This window comes from Bombina bombina, chromosome 9 (genome assembly GCF_027579735.1).
Source record: "Bombina bombina isolate aBomBom1 chromosome 9, aBomBom1.pri, whole genome shotgun sequence".
In the NCBI taxonomy this organism is placed as follows: domain Eukaryota; kingdom Metazoa; phylum Chordata; class Amphibia; order Anura; family Bombinatoridae; genus Bombina; species Bombina bombina.
In genome coordinates, this window is record NC_069507.1 from 65,349,554 (window position 1) to 65,371,444 (window position 21,891).

Here is a 21,891-nt window from a genome sequence, read left to right on the forward strand (position 1 = left end):
TAGACTCCTTAGAAATGAGGATATTTCTGACAGAGGCCAGAAAAACAAAGCTTCTAGACTCTTGTCGGATACTTCATTCCGTTCCTCTTCCTTCCATAGCTCAGTGCATGGAAGTGATCGGGTTGATGGTAGCGGCAATGGACATAGTTCCTTTTGCGCGCATTCATCTAAGACCATTACAACTGTGCATGCTCAGTCAGTGGAATGGGGATTATACAGACTTGTCTCCGAAGATACAAGTAAATCAGAGGACCAGAGACTCACTCCGTTGGTGGCTGTCCCTGGACAACCTGTCACAAGGGATGACATTCCGCAGACCAGAGTGGGTCATTGTCACGACCGACGCCAGTCTGATGGGCTGGGGCGCGGTCTGGGGATCCCTGAAAGCTCAGGGTCTTTGGTCTCGGGAAGAATCTCTTCTACCGATAAATATTCTGGAACTGAGAGCGATATTCAATGCTCTCAAGGCTTGGCCTCAGCTAGCGAGGGCCAAGTTCATACGGTTTCAATCAGACAACATGACAACTGTTGCGTACATCAACCATCAGGGGGGAACAAGGAGTTCCCTAGCGATGGAAGAAGTGACCAAAATCATTCTATGGGCGGAGTCTCACTCCTGCCACCTGTCCGCTATCCACATCCCAGGAGTGGAAAATTGGGAAGCGGATTTTCTGAGGGATCTGATGGCCTCTCGTCAGAACTTCAAAGTTCCTTGCTACGGGTCCAGATCCAGGGATCCCAAGGCGGCTCTAGTGGATGCACTAGTAGCACCTTGGACCTTCAAACTAGCTTATGTGTTCCCGCCGTTTCCTCTCATCCCCAGGCTGGTAGCCAGGATCAATCAGGAGAGGGCGTCGGTGATCTTGATAGCTCCTGCGTGGCCACGCAGGACTTGGTATGCAGATCTGGTGAATATGTCATCGGCTCCACCTTGGAAGCTACCTTTGAGACGAGACCTTCTTGTTCAGGGTCCGTTCGAACATCCGAACCTGGTTTCACTCCAGCTGACTGCTTGGAGATTGAACGCTTGATCTTATCGAAGCGAGGGTTCTCAGATTCTGTTATCGATACTCTTGTTCAGGCCAGAAAGCCTGTAACTAGAAAGATTTACCACAAAATTTGGAAAAAATATATCTGTTGGTGTGAATCTAAAGGATTCCCTTGGGACAAGGTTAAGATTCCTAAGATTCTATCCTTCCTTCAAGAAGGATTGGAAAAAGGATTATCTGCAAGTTCCCTGAAGGGACAGATTTCTGCCTTGTCTGTGTTACTTCACAAAAAGCTGGCAGCTGTGCCAGATGTTCAAGCCTTTGTTCAGGCTCTGGTTAGAATTAAGCCTGTTTACAAACCTTTGACTCCTCCTTGGAGTCTCAATTTAGTTCTTTCAGTTCTTCAGGGGGTTCCGTTTGAACCCTTACATTCCGTTGATATTAAGTTATTATCTTGGAAAGTTTTGTTTTTAGTTGCAATTTCTTCTGCTAGAAGAGTTTCAGAATTATCTGCTCTGCAGTGTTCTCCTCCTTATCTGGTGTTCCATGCAGATAAGGTGGTTTTACGTACTAAACCTGGGTTTCTTCCAAAAGTTGTTTCTAACAAAAACATTAACCAGGAGATTATCGTACCTTCTCTGTGTCCGAAACCAGTTTCAAAGAAGGAACGTTTGTTGCACAATTTGGATGTTGTTCGCGCTCTAAAATTCTATTTAGATGCTACAAAGGATTTTAGACAAACATCTTCCTTGTTTGTTGTTTATTCCGGTAAAAGGAGAGGTCAAAAAGCAACTTCTACCTCTCTCTCTTTTTGGATTAAAAGCATCATCAGATTGGCTTACGAGACTGCCGGACGGCAGCCTCCCGAAAGAATCACAGCTCATTCCACTAGGGCTGTGGCTTCCACATGGGCCTTCAAGAACGAGGCTTCTGTTGATCAGATATGTAGGGCAGCGACTTGGTCTTCACTGCACACTTTTACCAAATTTTACAAGTTTGATACTTTTGCTTCTTCTGAGGCTATTTTTGGGAGAAAGGTTTTGCAAACCGTGGTGCCTTCCATTTAGGTGACCTGATTTGCTCCCTCCCTTCATCCGTGTCCTAAAGCTTTGGTATTGGTTCCCACAAGTAAGGATGACGCCGTGGACCGGACACACCTATGTTGGAGAAAACAGAATTTATGTTTACCTGATAAATTACTTTCTCCAACGGTGTGTCCGGTCCACGGCCCGCCCTGGTTTTTTTAATCAGGTCTGATAATTTATTTTCTTTAACTACAGTCACCACGGTACCATATGGTTTCTCCTATGCAAATATTCCTCCTTAACGTCGGTCGAATGACTGGGGTAGGCGGAGCCTAGGAGGGATCATGTGACCAGCTTTGCTGGGCTCTTTGCCATTTCCTGTTGGGGAAGAGAATATCCCACAAGTAAGGATGACGCCGTGGACCGGACACACCGTTGGAGAAAGTAATTTATCAGGTAAACATAAATTCTGTTTTTTTATTTTGTGATTCAGATAGAGCATGGAATTTTAAGCAACTTTCTAATTTACTCCTATTATCAATTTTTCTTTGTTCTCTTGCTATCTTTATTTGAAAAAGAAGGCATCTATGCTTCTTTTTGGTTCAGTCCACTGGACAGCATTTTTTTGTTGGTGGATGAATTTATCCACCAATCAGCAAGAACAACCCAGGTCGTTCACCAAAAATGGGCCGGCATCTAAACTTATTCTTGCATTTCAAATAAAGATACAAAGAGAATGAAGAAAATTTGATAATAGGAGTAAATTACAAAGTTGCTTAAAATTTCATGCTCTATCTGAATCACGAAAGAAAAATATTTGGGTTCAGTGTCCCTTTAAGGGTCATTAACTCCTTAAGGACCAAGGTTTTTCCCAGCTTCCGTGCTTTAATGGCAGAGGCGATTTTGGCATTTTAGCTCTGTATCGTAATCACCATAATTATCCGCTCTCTTGTTAAAGTGAATGTAAACTTTAATGAATTAAAGGCCAGTATCAATTAATACTCTTAAAAACAAGGGCACTTTAATTTATTAAAGTTTACAATGATGCCTATTTTAACCCCTTAACGACGCATGTCGTACAGGGTACATCGCACACAACCTGGTCTTTAATGACCAGCGATGTACCCTGTACGACATTAGGGTTTAAAGCGGCTGGAAGCGATCCTGATCGCTTCCAGCCGCTTTCCGGTTATTGCAGTGATGCCTCGACATCGAGGCATCCTGCAATAACTCTCCTTGGCCATCCGATGCAGAGAGAGCCACTCTGTGGCCCTCTCCGCACCGGACATCGATGGCCGGTATTGTTGGTGGGTGGGAGCCAGTCTGGGAGGCGGGTGGGCGGCCATCGATGGGCCGTGTGAGGATCGTGGGCGGGATCGTGGGGGCGCGCGCACGGGAGCGTGCGCGTGCACAGGGCGCACATGGGAGCCGCGCACGGTTAGGGAGCGGGTGGGAACCGCTACACTGCAGAAAAAATTTGAACAGAAAGTGGGAAAAAAATAAATAAAAAATAAACGTGATCTAAGGGATCTCGGAGGGAGGGAGGTGCAAGCTACACTACAGAAAAATTATAAAAAAAATAATAAAAAATATATTTTATTGTAAACTGGGTACTGGCAGACAGCTGCCAGTACCCAAGATGGCTACCAATACGTTAGAGGGGGAGGGTTAGAGAGCTGTTTGAGGGGGGATCAGGGAGGTTGGGGGCTAAGGAGGGATCCTAAACATGTAATATGTAAAAAACATTTTTTGGAAATACCTTTTATTTTAGTACTGGCAGACTTTCTGCCAGTACTTAAGATGGCGGGGACAATTGTGGGGTGGGGGAGGGAAGAGTGCTATTTGGGAGGGATCAGGGGGTGTGATATGTCAGGTGGGAGGCTGATCTCTACATTAAAGCTAAAATTAACCCTGCAAGCTCCCTACAAGCTCCCTAATTAACCCCTTCACTGCTGGGCATAATACACGTGTGGTGCGCAGCTGCATTTAACGCCAAAGCCATATATGTCTGCTATTTCTGAACAAAGGGGATCACAGAGAAGCTTTTACAACCATTTGTGCCATAATTGCACAAGCTGTTTGTAAATAATTTCAGTGAGCAACCTAAAATTGGGAAAAATTTAACGTTTTTTTAATTTTATCGCATTTGGCGGTGAAATGGTGGCATGAAATATACCAAGATGGGCCTAGATTAATACTTGGGGTTGTCTACTACACTACACTAAAGCTAAAATTAACCCTAGAAGCTCCCTACATGCTCCCTAATTAACCCCTTCACTGCTGGGCATAATACACGTGTAGTGCGCAGCGGTATTTAGCGGCCTTCTAATTACCAAAAAGCAAGGCCAAAGCCATATATGTCTGCTATTTCTGAACAAAGGGGATCCCAGAGAAGTGTTTACAACCATTTATGCCATAATTGCACAAGTTGTTTGCAAATAATTTCAGTGAGAAACCTAAAGTTTGTGAAAAAATTTGTGAAAAAGTGAACATTTTATTTTATTTTATCTCATTTGGCGGTGAAAGGGTGGCATGAAATATACCAAAATGGGCCTAGATCAATACTTTGGGATGTCTGCTAAAAAAAATATATACATGTCAAGGGATATTCAGGGATTCCTGAAAGATATCAGTGTCCCAATGTAACTAGCGTTAATTTTGAAAAAAATGGTTTGGAAATAGCAAAGTGCTACTTGTATTTATGGCCCTATAACTTGCAAAAAAGCAAAGATCATGTAAACATTGGGTATTTCTAAACTCAGGACAAAATGTAGAAACTATTTAGCATGGGTGTTTTTTGGTGGTTGTAGATTTGTAACAGATTTTGGGGGTCAAAGTTAGAAAAAGTGTATTTTTTTCCATTTTTTCCTCATATTTTATAATTTTTTTATAGTAAATTATAAGATATGATGAAAATAATGGTATCTTTAGAAAGTCCATTTAATGGCGAGAAAAACTGTATATAATATGTGTGGGTACAGTTAATGAGTAAGAGTAAAATTACAGCTAAACACAAACACTGCAGAAATGTAAAAATAGCCCTGGTCCTTAAGGGAAAGAAATTGAAAAATGGCCCTGTCCTTAAGGGGTTAAAAAATACTTATCTTTGCGTTATGGTAAACATTACGCCGATCCTCAGCCCGCATCTGCTGCTTTCTTTAGCATATCGAAGAGGAATCTGACTTCCTCCAATTGTTGTGTTGCTCCTTGAGCTGGACACCAAAGGGGGCACACAATGATTGGAGGAGGCCGGATTCATCACCGATCTGCTAAAGAAAGTGGCAGATGTGGGCAGAGGATCGGCGTTATGTTTACCAGAATGCCAATGTAAGTATTTTAAAAAATAAGCATCATTGTAAATTTTAATGTATTAAAGTGCCCCTGTTTTTAAGAGTATTATTTAATACCGGCCTTTAATTAGTTAAAGTTTACAATCACTTTAAAGGAACACTAAATCCAAATTTTTTCTTTTATGATTCAGATAGAACATGCAATTTTAAGCAACTTTCTAATTTTACCCCTTTTATCATATTTTCTTTGTTCTCTTGCTATCTTTATTTAAAAAGCAGGAATGTGAAGGGTTTAGGAGCCGGCCCATTTTAGGTTCAGCTCCTTGGATAGCACTTGCTTATTGGTGGCTACATGTTTAAAACAATACAATTAGTTATAAAGTAAAAAAAAAAGGACATTTTTACTTTAGCAAAGAAGCTTGTATCACAGTTCAGAGCTGTCACGTCTGGCTAGACAGACAGTCTTTTACATGTCATAACTGATTGTATTATGTTAAATACAGAAAGTTTATCCAAAATTAGTTTTTTAAAATGCACTTTATTATTTTTTGCTTAGATTATTTTCCTTTTTTTTATTTTATAATTGATTGTTTTAGTTTTACCACAATACATTTATTTAACCTATATTTCAAGTTTTTTAATGTTTTTTTTTTCTTATATAAAGTTGTCTTAAAATATATCAAAAGAAACTGGTTTTATGTTTTCTACAGTATTTGGTTTCTATTATAGATGTACATGACTAAAGGGATCACCCCCGAAACGTTGCTTTGTTTTTTATATCTATAATAAAGAAGATATATGTTTATTTGGTGCTGTGGACATTTGTTGTATGATGATCGTTTTGGGGGTCTAGCAGTATCCCTTGTTGTTACGAGCACCTATTCATCTCAGGAGTTGCTGTACTGACCTTTGGATGTACAATAAATTTTTCAGTATAGGTGGGGATACAGCTGGCAACATCAGCTATTTAAAATGTCAAAATAAAGTTAAAGGAACAATTTGTAACCAATGTAATATTCTGCAGCAGCTTAAATAAACCCAAATTAAATTGCCTTTTTGGCATTTTACCATTTCTGAGAATTAATTTTCCTTTAAAAAATCTGTATGTATATGAGAGAAATCTGCATATTCAAAAAACAAGTTAAAATTAGAGACAGAAAAACAAATAATAACTTCACCGTTTGTGTGAAAGTCAAAAAATCCTGTCATTATTTTTTTAAAATATTTTGTTTTAGTGTTTTGATATTAGATTCTTAATCCTTCTATATAATCATAATAATGTATAGTTAATAATATTAATCTTAAGATAATTAAGCAGATTTGTTGTCATTTAAAACACAGCAACACTTATTTAACCCAGTCACACTTCTTTTTTTAAACTTTTGTATGTTTTACAATTTGCGTACACATTCAGCAATCTATACAATAGTATGAATGTATAATTATCAATATGAAATATTTAGCACCTTAAATAGTTTTCTTGCATTAACAATTCTTAGAATACTGGCTTTCAAGCCGTACACAATATATTTCCATTAAATAATCATGACTATACTTGGACAAACTAGTTAGATATTCATTTCAGCAAATTACATTTGTTCTTTATATTGTGGCAAACCATGAAATTTTCTCCGTTTTACATTGCAAACATGGAAACATACATGCATAATGTTTAGAGGGATTAGTCAAGCCATTTCTTTTTGATAATGCAGTGGGATTGCAGAATTTACTTAACCAAAGATTTTCGTTATACAGCTAATATGGAGTCTCTTTTTGCATCTTGTAAAAATGCGTGGTTCCACATTATAGGCTAGATTACCAGTGCAGTGCAAATTTGCGTTTTCACGAGTGCGATATTTGCCCTCCACTCGATAATACCTGCTCACACAAATGTGCGCTGGTATTACAAGTAAAGTGGTCGGATTGCATGGAAGCTTTATGCTCATGAGAGCGCACTTCCCTAGGCTCCAATGGAAGCCTCATTCTGATCCCGATAGACACGGCAGAGAATCTAGCGCAGTGAAGGGGATAAGTCGTGCAGCATTGGGTAGCATATTTAAATGACATACAGTCATGGCCAAAAATATTGGCACCCCTGGATTTCTGTCAGATAATGCACCACTTCGCCCAGAAAATTGCAATTACAAATGTTTAGGCATTCTCATGTTTATTTCTTTTGTTTGTATTGGTATGACACAAAAAAGTGGAGATAAAAAAAAGCCAAATCTGACACATTCCATGCAAAACTCCAAAAATGGACTGGACAAAATTATTAGCACCTTAACAAAATTGTAAGAAATAATTGCATTGCTAGTTTGTGAGGCTCCTGTAATTTGTAATTAAACTCACCTGTATCAATTAACAGGTGCTGACAATATAGAAATCACACCGGCAAACAGTTAAAATAGTGAAAAATTGACTCAACATTTCTGTTGTTTGTCTCTGTGTGCCCCACTGAGCATGGAGAAGAGAAAGTGCAGTAAAGAATTGTCTGAGTATTTGAGAAAAAAAATTATGGAAAAGCATGGAAAATCTCAAGGTTACAAGTCCATCTCCAGAGATCTTAATGTTCCTGTGTCCACTGTGCGCAACATTGTCAAAAAGTTTACAGCCAATGGCACTGTAGCTAATCTCCCTTGATGTGGACGAAAGAGAAAAATTGATCAAAGATTCCAACAAAGGATTGTTCGAATTGTAGATAAAGAACCTCGATCAACTTCCAGACAAATTCAAGCCGACCTTCAGACACAGGGTTCAAATGTGTCAGCTCGCAATATACTGCACGTCACCATCTGAATGAAAAGGGGCGCTATGGTAGGAGACACACGAGGACCCCACTGCTGACACAGAAACATAAAAAAGCCAGATTGAAGAGAAAGCCAAAATCCTTTTGGGAGAATGTGATGTGGACAGACAAAACAAAATTACAGCTTTTTGGTAAAGCCCATCATTCTACTGTTTTCAGAAAAAGAAATGAGGCTTTTAAAGAAAAGAATACTGTCCCTACAGTCAAACATGGTGGAGGTTCAGTGATGTTTTGGGATTGCTTTGCTGCTTCAGGCACTGAATGTCTTGACTGTGTGCATGGCATTATGAAATCTGAAAACTACCAAACAATTCTGTGGTGCAATGTAGGGCCCAGTGTCAGAAAGTTGTGTCTCCGTCAGAGGTCATGGGTCTTACAGCAGGACAATGACCCAAAGCACACGTCAAAAAGTACCCAGAAATGTTTTAAGACAAAGCGCTGGAGAGTACTGAACTGGCCAACAATGAGTCCAGATCTCAATCCCATAGAGCACCTGTGGAGAGTTCTTAAAACAGCAGTTGGGAAAAAGGAACCCTTCCAATCTGAGAGACGGGGAGCAGTTGGCGAAAGTAGAGTGGTCCAAAATTCCAGTAGAGAGGTGTAAGAAACTCATTGATGGTTACAGGAAGTAATTGATTTCAGTTATTTTTTTCCAAGGGGTGTGCTACTAAATATTACATTGAGGGTGCCAATAATTTTGTCCAGACCATTTTTGTGGGCCGAATTATCAATCTCCGAATGGAGCTTGATGCCACTGTTTGCGCGCGAGACTTCAGGCTTCAGACAGTAGTTATGAAGCCACGGTCTAAAGACCTAAAAGACCGCTGCTCCATAACTTGTCCGCTGCCTCTTGGCCGCAAATCTGCAGGGGGCGGCGTTGCACAAGCAATTCACAAGAACTGCTTGTGCAATGATAAATGCCGACAGCATTGTATCATGTCCGTCTGCACTTTATTAAATCGGCCCCTTGGAGTTTTGCGTGGAATGTGTCAGATTTGACTTTTTTCTCTACCAATACAAACAAAAGAAATAAACATGAGAATGGCTAAACATTTGTAATTGCAACAATTTTCTGGGCGAAGTGGTGCATTATCTGACAGAAATGCAGGGGTGCTAATATTTTTGACCATGACTGTTTGTATATGAATATATTAAAAATACTGCATATTTATATGTGTATATACACATATTAACACATAAATATATATGTATATAAGCATATATTTTTACAGTTTAAACACAGTCCCCATAGACTGCTTTGTGCAGTTATTTAAAAATAAATAAATAAAGATGCTCAGAACAGTACACTATTTTGGGGGAAATTGAGGAACAAAGTTCTGCCGTGAGCGCGTGGTAACATTAACCAGCCACTTGTAATGGCTGGTTATTTAACGTTCTCCTGTAAAGGGCAAATTTGCCCCTTTACAGACGCACATTAAAATAGCGCTTCACTTGTAATCGAGCCCTATATGAATATACCATATGTTCAAACTAACCTGTCTTCTAATTAGCTACAAACTATGTATATTGCCCCCGTCCTCTAAAGACGGCTTGCAAAACACTGCTCTTTAAAAAAAAAAAAAAAAGGAAATTCTCCACTTTCAAATTAGGGGTCTCAAGCTTAGGCCTAGATTTGGAGTTTGGCGGTAGCCGTGAAAACCAGCGTTAGAGGCTCCTAACGCTGGTTTTAGGCTACCTCCGGTATTTGGAGTCACTCAAAATAGGGTCTAACGCTCACTTTTCAGCCGTGACTTTTCCATACCGCAGATCCCCTTACGTCAATTGCGTATCCTATCTTTTCAATGGGATTTTTCTAACTCCGGTATTTAGAGTCGTGGCTGAAGTGAGCGTTAGAAATCTAACGACAAAACTCCAGCCGCAGAAAAAGTCAGTAGTTAAGAGCTTTCTGGGATAACGCCGGTTCATAAAGCTCTTAACTACTGTACTCTAAAGTACACTAACACCCATAAACTACCTATGTACCCCTAAACCGAGGCCCCCCCCACATCGCCGCCACTCGATTAAATTTTTTAACCCCTAATCTGCCGACCGCCACCTACGTTATACTTATGTACCCCTAATCTGCTGCCCCTAACACCGCCGACCCCTATATTATATTTATTAACCCCTAACCTGCCCCCCACAACGTCGCAGCCAGCTACCTACAATAATTAACCCCTAATCTGCCGACCGCAAAGCGCCGCCACCTACATTATAGCTATGTACCCCTAATCTGCTGCCCCTAACACCGCCGACCCCTATATTATATTTATTAACCCCTAATCTGCCCCCCTCAACTTCGCCTCCACCTGCCTACACTTATTAACCCCTAATATGCCGAGCGGACCGCACCGCTATTATTATAAAGTTATTAACCCCTAATCCGCCTCACTAACCCTATAATAAATAGTATTAACCCCTAATCTGCCCTCCCTAACATCGCCGACACCTAACTTCAATTATTAACCCCTAATCTGCCGACTGGAGCTCACCGCTATTCTAATAAATGTATTAACCTCTAAAGCTAAATCTAACCCTAACACTAACACCCCCCTAAATTAAATATAATTTTAATCTAACGAAATTAATTAACTCTTATTAAATAAATTATTCCTATTTAAAGCTAAATACTTACCTGTAAAATAAATCCTAATATAGCTAAAATATAAATTATAATTATATTATAGCTATTTTAGGATTAATATTTATTTTACAGGTAACTTTGTATTTATTTTAACCAGGTACAATAGCTATTAAATAGTTAAGAACTATTTAATAGCTAAAATAGTTAAAATAATTACAAATTTACCTGTAAAATAAATCCTAACCTAAGTTACAATTAAACCTAACACTACACTATCAATAAATTAATTAAATAAAATACCTACAATTACCTACAATTAAACCTAACACTACACTATCAATAAATTAATTAAATACAATACCTACAAATAACTACAATGAAATAAACTAAAGTACAAAAAATAAAAAAGAACTAAGTTACAAAAAATAAAAAAATATTTACAAACATAAGAAAAATATTACAACAATTTTAAACTAATTACACCTACTCTAAGCCCCCTAATAAAATAACAAAGCCCCCCAAAATAAAAAATGCCCTACCCTATTCTAGATTACTAAAGTTCAAAGCTCTTTTACCTTACCAGCCCTGAACAGGGCCCTTTGCGGGGCATGCCCCAAGAAGTTCAGCTCTTTTGCCTGTAAAAAAAAACATACAATACCCCCCCCCCCAACATTACAACCCACCACCCACATACCCCTAATCTAACCCAAACCCCCCTTAAATAAACCTAACACTAAGCCCCTGAAGATCTCCCTACCTTGTCTTCACCTCACCGGGTTCAGCGATCGGTCCAGAAGAGGGTCCGAAGTCTTGATCCAAGCGGAGCAAGAAGAGGTCCTCCATCCGGTAGAAGTCTTCATCCAAGCGGGGCAGAAGAGGTCTTCCATCCGATTGAAGTCTTCATCCAAGCGGGATCTTCTATTGTCATCCATCCGGAGCGGAGCGGCATGATCCTGAAGACCTCCGACGCGGAACATCCATCCTGGCCGACGACGAATGACGGTTCCTTTAAATGACGTCATCCAAGATGGCGTCCCTCGAATTCCGATTGGCTGATAGGATTCTATCAGCCAATCGGAATTAAGGTAGGAATATTCTGATTGGCTGATGGAATCAGCCAATCAGAATCAAGTTCAATCCGATTGGCTGATTCCATCAGCCAATCAGAATATTCCTACCTTAATTCCGATTGGCTGATAGAATCCTATCAGCCAATTGGAATTCGAGGGACGCCATCTTGGATGACGTAATTTAAAGGAACCGTCATTCGTCGTTCAATCGTCGGCCAGGATGGATGTTCCGCGTCGGAGGTCTTCAGGATCCTGCCGCTCCGCTCCGGATGGATGACGATAGAAGATCCTGCTTGGATGAAGACTTCAATCGGATGGAAGACCTCTTCTGCCCCGCTTGGATGAAGACTTCTACCAGATGGAGGACCTCTTCTTGCTCCGCTTGGATCAAGACTTCGGACCCTCTTCTGGACCGATCGCTGAACCCGGTGAGGTGAAGACAAGGTAGGGAGATCTTCAGGGGCTTAGTGTTAGGTTTATTTAAGGGGGGTTTGGGTTAGATTAGGGGTATGTGGGTGGTGGGTTGTAATGTTGGGGGGGGGGTATTGTATGTTTTTTTTTACAGGCAAAAGAGCTGAACTTCTTGGGGCATGCCCCGCAAAGGGCCCTGTTCAGGGCTGGTAAGGTAAAAGAGCTTTGAACTTTAGTAATCTATAATAGGGTAGGGCATTTTTTTTATTTTGGGGGGCTTTGTTATTTTATTAGGGGGCTTAGAGTAGGTGTAATTAGTTTAAAATTGTTGTAATATTTTTCTTATGTTTGTAAATATTTTTTTATTTTTTGTAACTTAGTTCTTTTTATTTTTTGTACTTTAGTTAGTTTATTTCATTGTAGTTATTTGTAAGTATTGTATTTAATTAATGTATTGATAGTGTAGTGTTAGGTTTAATTGTAGGTAATTGTAGGTATTTTATTTAATTAATTTATTGATAGTGTAGTGTTAGGTTTAATTGTAACTTAGGTTAGGATTTATTTTCCAGGTAAATTTGTAATTATTTTAACTATTTTAGCTATTAAATAGTTCTTAACTATTTAATAGCTATTGTACCTGGTTAAAATAAATACAAAGTTACCTGTAAAATAAATATTAATCCTAAAATAGCTATAATATAATTATAATTTATATTGTAGCTATATTTGGATTTATTTTACAGGTAAGTATTTAGCTTTAAATAGGAATAATTTATTTAATAAGAGTTAATTAATTTCGTTAGATTAAAATTATATTTAATTTAGGGGGGTGTTAGTGTTAGGGTTAGACTTAGCTTTAGGGGTTAATACATTTATTAGAATAGCGGTGAGCTCCAGTCGGCAGATTAGGGGTTAATAATTGAAGTTAGGTGTCGGCAATGTTAGGGAGGGCAGATTAGGGGTTAATACTATTTATGATAGGGTTAGTGAGGCGGATTAGGGGTTAATAACTTTATAATAATAGCGGTGAGATCCGGTCAGCAGATTAGGGGTTAATAAGTGTAGGCAGGTGGAGGCGACGTTGTGGGGGGCAGATTAGGGGTTAATAAATATAATGTAGGGGTCGGCGATGTTAGGGCAGCAGATTAGGGGTACATAGGGATAATGTAAGTAGCGGCGGTTTACGGAGCGGCAGAATAGGGGTTAATAATAATATGCAGGGGTCAGTGATAGCGGGGGGCGGCAGATTAGGGGTTAATAAGTGTAAGGTTAGGGGTGTTTAGACTCGGGTACATGTTAGAGTGTTAGGTGCAGACGTAGGAAGTGTTTCCCCATAGCAAACAATGGGGCTGCGTTAGGAGCTGAACACGGCTTTTTTTGCAGGTGTTAGGTTTTTTTTCAGCTCAAACAGCCCCATTGTTTCCTATGGGGGAATCGTGCACGAGCACGTTTTTGAGGCTGGCCGCTTGCGTAAGCAACTCTGGTATCGAGAGTTGCATTTGCGTTAAATATGCTCTACGCTCCTTTTTTGGAGCCTAACGCTGACATTATGTGGACTCTCAATACCAGAGTTATTTTTATGGTGCGGCCAGAAAAAAGCCAGCGTTAGCTACGCGGGTCCTTACCGACAAAACTCTAAATCTAGCCGTTATATAGGTAGCAGGTTATTACTATAGAAGTGTCCACTTTCTAAACACCTCAATAGGTTAAGTGACTATTCTTTTAAAAAGTAGAAAGTTGTCTCTATCAGTTCAGTGGTCACATGCCCAGTTGGCTCTCAGGTGATTAATACATATGGGTATGGAGCAAATTTATGGGTTATCCCTCCAACGGTCAGGGGATTTTTATAACAATAACAAATACTTCTAATATCAAATTGTCTTTGCTCTCCTGGTATCTTTTGTTGAATAGCAGGGACATAAGTTTAGGAGTGTTCACGTGTCTAGAGCTATAACTTTGGGGTTAAGTTACAGTTGTTATGTTTGTTGTGCTACAGCTATACATTTGGGGTTGAGTGAATGCAAAGCCGAGTATGTCCTTTGAAATGTGAGCAAAGTGAGTAAGTGCCATTTTAAAAAAGTATTCTTGTCGGTTGTCATTACTATCTGAAATCAGAATTTTGATCCATTTTATAATATATTTAATATTTCTTGGTAAGATATGTTATTGCAACGTGTTTTCTGCATAATGTCCAAGACGATGCAAAATGACTATAGTGAAATATTACATTTTGTTTTATGTTGGTGATTTTTTATTATAAGACATATATAAACAGATATATATATATATACAGTATATACAGTATATATATATATATATATATATATATCATTTTGGTGTTTTCCTTTAAACATTTAGGCTCACAGACTATTATTTGCCATTTGTGCTATCATAAAATATATGCATTCTGGTTGTCAGCATTTTCTCACTTTTTAGTTATTTCTGCAAACTTATGGATGTTTCTAAATGGGCTGGACTTTTGTTGGTAACACACTAGAAAAACACAAGTAGAAAAAGAGTTAAACAATAGATTACTAAATTATCTGTTTGAATATTCTTTGTTAAAAGAACACTAAACCCAAATGTTTTCTTTCATGATTCAGATAGAGCATGCAATTTTAAGCAACTTTCTAATTTACTCCTATTATCATTTTTTCTTTGTTCTTTTGCTATTCTTATTTAAAAGGCAGGAATGTGATGCATAGGCCCATTTTTGGTTGAGAACCTGGGTTTTGCTTGCTTATTGGTGGGTAAATGTAAGCCTCCAATAAGCAAGTGCTATCCATGGTGCTGAACCTAAAATTGGCTGGCTGCTAAGATTTACATTCCTGCTTTTAAAATAAAGATAGCAAGAGAACAAAGAAAAATTGATAACAGGAGTAAATTAGAAAGTTGCTTAAAATGTCATGCTCTATCGGAATCATGAAAGAAGAAATATGGGTTCAGTGTCCCTTTAATTATGTTAAAGGGGCCCTAAACACTAAATACATTTCATGCAGATCCCCTCTAATCATGGGTGCTGTCATTATGTAACCTAGGTTACACTGCAGGTATCTGAGAGTTACTGTACATGTGCAAACAAGTCAGCACTGTAATGTAGTTAAAGCTAGATTTCAATATGGCCGCACCCATGACTAGAGGAAGGTGAGGAGTAACCTCAATACTATGCTTATAAAATTAAGTTAATTTTATAGTTCAGAGGTCAAACTAAATTAAAATGCCCTTACACTTGATTCTGTGTACAGTGGGGCAAAAAAGTATTTAGTCAGCCACCAATTGTGCAAGTTCTCCCACTTAAGAAGATGAGAGAGGCCTGTAATGTTCATCATAGGTATACCTCAACTATGAGAGACAAAATGTGGAAACAAATCCAGACAATCACATTGTCTGATTTGGAAAGAATTTATTTGCATATTATGTTGGAAAATAAGTATTTGGTCACCTACAAACAAGCAAGATTTCTGGCTATCACAGACCTGTATCTTCTTCTTTAAGAGGCTCCTCTGTCCTCCACTCATTACCTGTATTAATGGCACCTGTTTGAACTTGTTATCAGTATTAAAGACACCTGTCCACAACCTAAAACAGTCACACTCCAAACTCCACTATGGTGAAGACCAATGAGCTGTCGAAGGACACCAGGCTGGGAAGACTGAATCTGCAATAGGCAAGCACCTTGGTGTGAAGAAATCAACTGTGGGAGCAATAATTAGAAAATGAAAGACATACAAGACCACTGATAATCTCCCTCGATCTGGGGCTCCACGCAGGATCTCACCCCGTCCGCCAGGGACTAAGATCCTGCAGTGCCAGGCGTGTCCCCCTGCTTAAGCCAGTACATGTCCGGGCCCGTCTGAAGTATGCTAGAGAGCATTTGGATGATCCAGAAGCGGATTGGGAGAATGTCATATGGTCAGATGAAACCAAAGTAGAACTGTTTGGTAGAAACACAACTCCTTGTTTTTGGAGGAGAGAGAATGCTGAGTTGCAACCAAAGAACACCATATCTACTGTGAAGCATGGGGGTGGCAACATCATGCTTTGGGGCTGTTTCTCTGCAAAGGGAACAGGATGACTGATCCGTGTACATGAAAGAATGAATGGGGCCATGTATTGTGAGATTTTGAGTGCAAACCTCCTTCCATCAGCAAGGGCAATGAAGATGAAACGTGGCTGGGTCTTTCAGCATGACAATGATCCCAAACACACCGCCCAGGCAATGAAGGAGTGGCTTCGTAAGAAGCATTTCAAGGTCCTGGAGTGGCCTAGCCAGTCTCCAGATCTCAACCACATAGAAAACCTTTGGAGGGAGTTGAAAGTCCATGTTGCCCAGCGACAGCCCCAAAACATCACTGCTCTAGAGGAGATCTGCATGCAGGAATGGGCCAACATACCAGCAACAGTGTGTGACAACCTTGTGAAGACTTACAGAAAACGTTTGACCTCTGTCATTGCCAACAAAGGATATATAACAAAGTATTGAGATGAACTTTTGATATTGACCAAATACTTATTTTCCACCATAATTTTCAAATAAATTCTTTCCAAATCAGACAATGTGATTGTCTGGATTTGTTTCCACATTTTGTCTCTCATAGTTGAGGTATACCTATGATGAAAATTACAGGCCTCTCTCATCTTCTTAAGTGGGAGAACTTGCACAATTGGTGGCTGACTAAATACTTTTTTGCCCCACTGTATTACACAAATAAAACAACATGTTATTGCATTTAAACGTATAATACATTCACCATTGGTTTCTGTTTTTATTATGGGAAGCTGTGGCTGGAAACCCCAGGAGATTTGGATTTGTCCTTATTCGCTCACTTGGAAGAATTTCTCAGATGTCACAGGTGAGGCACATTGTTTAATGGCAAATAAGGGAACATAGATTTTATGGACTTTACCTAAAACATTATGAATTTATGAGAAACATTTACATAATTTAGAGATACCATTGTAAATGTCATTTGATTATAATATGTCTCATCTACCTTTCATCTGATTAATATCAGCTACAGACTGATTGATATCAGCTACAGACTGATTGATATCAGTTACAGACTGATTGATATCAGCTACAGACTGATTGATATCAGCTACAGACTCATTGATATCAGCTACAGACTGATTGATATCAGCTACAGACTGATTGATATCAGTTACAGACTGATTGATATCAGCTACAGACTGATTGATATCAGCTACAGACTCATTGATATCAGCTACAGACTGATTGATATCAGTTACAGACTGATTGATATCAGCTACAGACTCATTAATATCAGCTACAGACTGATTGATATCAGCTACAGACTGATTGATATCAGTTACAGACTGATTGATATCAGCTACAGACTGATTGATATCAGCTACAGACTCATTAATATCAGCTACAGACTGATTGATATCAGCTACAGACTGATTGATATCAGTTACAGACTGATTGATATCAGCTACAGACTCATTAATATCAGCTACAGACTCATTGATATCAGCTACAGACTGATTGATATCAGCTACAGACTCATTAATATCAGCTACAGACTCATTGATATCAGCTACAGACTGATTGATATCAGTTACAGACTGATTGATATCAGCTACAGAGATCCTTTTTAATCTGACTGATATTGACTACAAACTTGATGACTTAAGGGACATTAAACACAAACTTAAATTACTGATAAAAATGTTTAATATATATATAAAAAAAAAACATGATTCCAATGTACATTCATTATTTATTTTGCCTGTATTGTACCGTAGTGGACTTGTTCTCACCCCCCCCCCCCCCCCAGATGGCAGGGTCAGCTCCAAGGGTTTTTTTGGGGGGGCAATGCCCACCCAAATGGAATGCTGTGCCCCCTCAAAAAATATTGATATGATCATACGCTTTAAAAATAATAAATAAAATAATGAATTGTTATGTAATGCTGCATGCTGGGGTGGGGGCCTAAGATCACAGTGCACTTTTGAGGCGTCGATAGAAGCCGGTAGCCATTTATAGACTTATATTTATATGATACAATCATATTCTTATAGGTTCACAGTACATAGGTTGTATTAAGTAGCCTGATATCCGTTAGTTATTGCGAAACAGGTATAGCTAAATCTAATCTACAAAATTACCAGTACCTGAAAACCTAATATCCTCACTGCTATTGCATTGGGGGGTTTGGGGTGCATGGCTGTTTAGGGGACATGACTGAGATTTGAGAATGAGTTTAAGGGTTTTGGATCATGGTGATTAAGGGGTACATTCTTTTTAAGGAGCTATTGCACTGGGGGTCTCAAGTTTAATGACTCTGTTTTAGTGCACTGCATAGGATTTAGACTTCATTCTTTTACCTAGTGATTTAGCACATATTCTCCAAATGTTAATAGTGGGGAATAAGTCAGCCAGAAGCTACACTTTCCTGCAGAATATATTATGTAGGTCTGCTCTTATTTTGACTCTCATACATGCTTTGTAAATGCGTGCCCCCTCGTGAAAAAAAATGCCCCCCATTTCATTCGTTCTGGAGCCGACCCTGCCAGATGGACTGGAGACCTAGATTGCATACTGCAGTTCTGGTCTTGTTTACAGGACAATGCTACAGTGAGTTCCAATTATCGCCCTAGAGTAGCCTCTGATTGGCTACAGCGTAAAAACCAAGGGTTTATATATCGTCTGCTCTGCAGTATCAAAGACTGCAATTCATAGTTTTAAAATGTTGCTTTTCTATGCAGATGTTTTTACAATGCAGTGCTTAAAGGGACATTCCAGTCAACATTTAAATACATTAAGAGTAATTACATTGTTTAATAGAAACATACATTGCAATATACATGTACTGCCAAGAAATCCTCTAGTAAAATGTATCACTGTTTTGGTGTTAAGATTTTTCTCTGCACGTGCATGTGAAACATAGCTATATATTCTCAGTGCACCAGCTTTTTACATACTGCAGCTGCTCAGATAGTAAGTGGGGCCTGGGTTGATGTCAAGAAAACAATTCTATTTAAATGTAACTAATATTTCTCTGCATTATTTTACACCTTAGATGTTGTTATGGTAACCTGACACTTTGTTTTGGGTACCTTTAACTGAATTATCACAAGGTTTGGTAAAATGGCCAACAGGATTGTGTTTGCACAGAAAAATGACATGTGAGGTGTAAAAAGTGTTATCCTTTTAGATGCTTAATGGGACATGAAACCCCAAATTTTACTTTTAATATTCATGCAGAAAATGGGATTTTAATCAACTTTCAAATTATCTCAATTGCTTCATTCTCTTGGTATCCTTAGTTGAAAAGCATATCTAGAGCAGCAATGCATTACTGGGAGCTAACTGCTGATTGGTGGCTGGACAAAATGCCTCTTTTCATTGGCTCACCAGATGTCTTCAGATATCTCCCAGTAGTGCATAGCTTCTTCTTCAAAAGAAGATACCAAGAGACTGAAGCAAAATGAATGAAAGAAAGAAATTGGAAAGTTGTTTAAAATCACATGCTCTATTTGAATCATGAATAATAAGAAAAAGAAAAATGTTGGGTTTCATGTCCCTTTAAGGGTATTACCAGATTGAATGTAAGAATGTTTATATTGTCACTCTTTATTCCCTCTTATCTTAAAAGAGACACTGAGATTCCTCAGGAGGTGCAGCTGGTCCCGCGGCTTGTGTTGTTACTGAATGATCCGCGTGTGACACAAGAAAAGACCGTCCTCATATGTAACCTTATCAGCCACTGTCTGGCCTATTTCTTCAGTAAAAATGACATTGCCAGGTGAGCTTCCCTTAATCTTAATACCTCTCTCTAATAAAGTACAGTGGTTCTTCTCGTACATTAGACCCAGATTCTATCCCTTGTATAAAGCTTGTTACCAGTATCTTCTTCGTAAAACGCAACTGATTTCTACAAGAAGTATTGTTAAGGAAATTGTCTACATAGTTTTTTCTTTTAACCTAGAATTACAAGTTAAAGGGACATAAAACAAGTTGGGATATAGACAAAATATAATATGTACTTTGATTACTTTACCTGCAAATTTATACTGCAGTGCCTCACCATTAACCCTTTATTTTAAGTTTCCGAATTGTACAGCTTTAACTCCCCCCCACACAATTCCTTCTATGGATGTATCTATATCTACCTTTGATTTGGTAGAATGCAGAAGAGCATAGTGATTATCTAATGCAGTGATTTTAACCTTTTTTTTGCAGTGGCACACTTTTTTACATTACAAAAATCCTGTGGCACACCACCATCCCAAAATTAAAAAAAAAATCACACATTGTAGCCTAATACAGCAAATATATATACACATACACACAAACACACACATACTGTATGTATTGTGCTGTTATGCATGCCTCCTACAAACTACCCCTGCACTGGGAGTAAAAAACAAGCAAAGTTTAAAAAATATGTCACACTGTTGTCAGTCTGCCGTGGCACACCTGAGGATCTCTCACGGCACACTAGTGTGCCACGGCACACTGGTTGAAAAAACACTGATCTAATGGAGCATGCCTAGGAGCAAATAAGCAGCTGTGAAATACAATGCCTCTGTTTTTGTAGCTAAACACTGATAAGGGGGGGGGGGGATCAGACTACTCCAGACAGCATGGCTATCTAACTAATTTTGCTTATTTTGGAGAAAAAAAATACTTGGCAGCAATTTTTAAACATTTTTTTTTATGCAAACTATTTTTACTTAATTAGCCCTTTTAGGATATGCACAGATCTCAACCTGTTTTATGGCACTTTAAGAGCACAATAGATTATTAATATTACCGTTAGTCAATTCCCGATGCAGAAAGAATAACCTGCAGATTATTTTCAAAAGCAATATTACAATATGTACAAAAGATAAAATTAGTTTTTATAAGATAAAACAACTCACAAGGAACTGAAAAATAGGATTGATTGGTTCTTTTCAATTCCCTTTCCAAACATTCATAAACAATTAATTCTTGATATGTGAAACTGTTTACTTTGAGTGGATCAGTACGCGTAATCGGGACATATTGTGCTAATTAGTGACACTATGTACTTATTTGCAGCTAATTAGTTAGTTATAATTGTGTTTTAGCTCAAACAGCTATATCCAGTTTGCTCCCAAGCACATAGTGGGCCAGATTCACTAATACGGTTACCGTCGGTTCTGATAAACAATACTGTATAAATAGTAGGTTACCTGGGGTCCTACAATGACCCCCCCCCCCCTCCAAAAAATTATAATCTTGGTTTCACCAAAGAACTTAGGCCCTGTTCAGCACTGATTTTACACCCTTGGCTGCTAGTAACACACTAACATCCCCTCCCGTCCATTCATCCTCACTAGTTTCTATGATATTCATTGGAGACCTTTCAGTAAAGAATTGAGGAAGGTTTAGAGAGAAATTGTTGAGAATGATATAAATACTGGAGAGACTGCACAGGCCATTAATGAATCACAACATATGGTTCGACTAGTTAAAGGGATGTGAAATGCAAAATTCAATGTACATGATTTGGACAGAGCAAATTATGGAAAAAAAAACAACTTTCTTATTTGTTTCTAATACATATCTCCCAACATTTGTAGCTGGGTATCAGGACTCAGGAGGTTGATGGAGGCTTGTCACCATTTTGTGGGTGGGGCTGTGGTGTTGGGAGGGGTGGGATTATGGGTTGTTCATGGGCGGGATTGTAAGTGTGCCTGGACAGTTCATGGGCATGTCTGTG

At 38.8% G+C, this 21,891-nt stretch overlaps 1 protein-coding gene across 2 annotated transcripts in view; it reads left to right on the forward strand.

Annotated features, from left to right (window-relative positions):
* WDFY4 (WDFY family member 4) overlaps positions 1–21,891 on the forward strand; it is a 598,790-nt gene that overhangs the window by 228,594 nt on the left and 348,305 nt on the right. For both annotated transcript variants that reach the window (XM_053692180.1, XM_053692181.1), the window contains exons 25-26: positions 16,955–17,028; positions 19,798–19,947. In XM_053692180.1, coding sequence (XP_053548155.1) covers positions 16,955–17,028; positions 19,798–19,947 — 224 coding nt within the window. The remainder of the gene's footprint in view (positions 1–16,954; positions 17,029–19,797; positions 19,948–21,891) is intronic.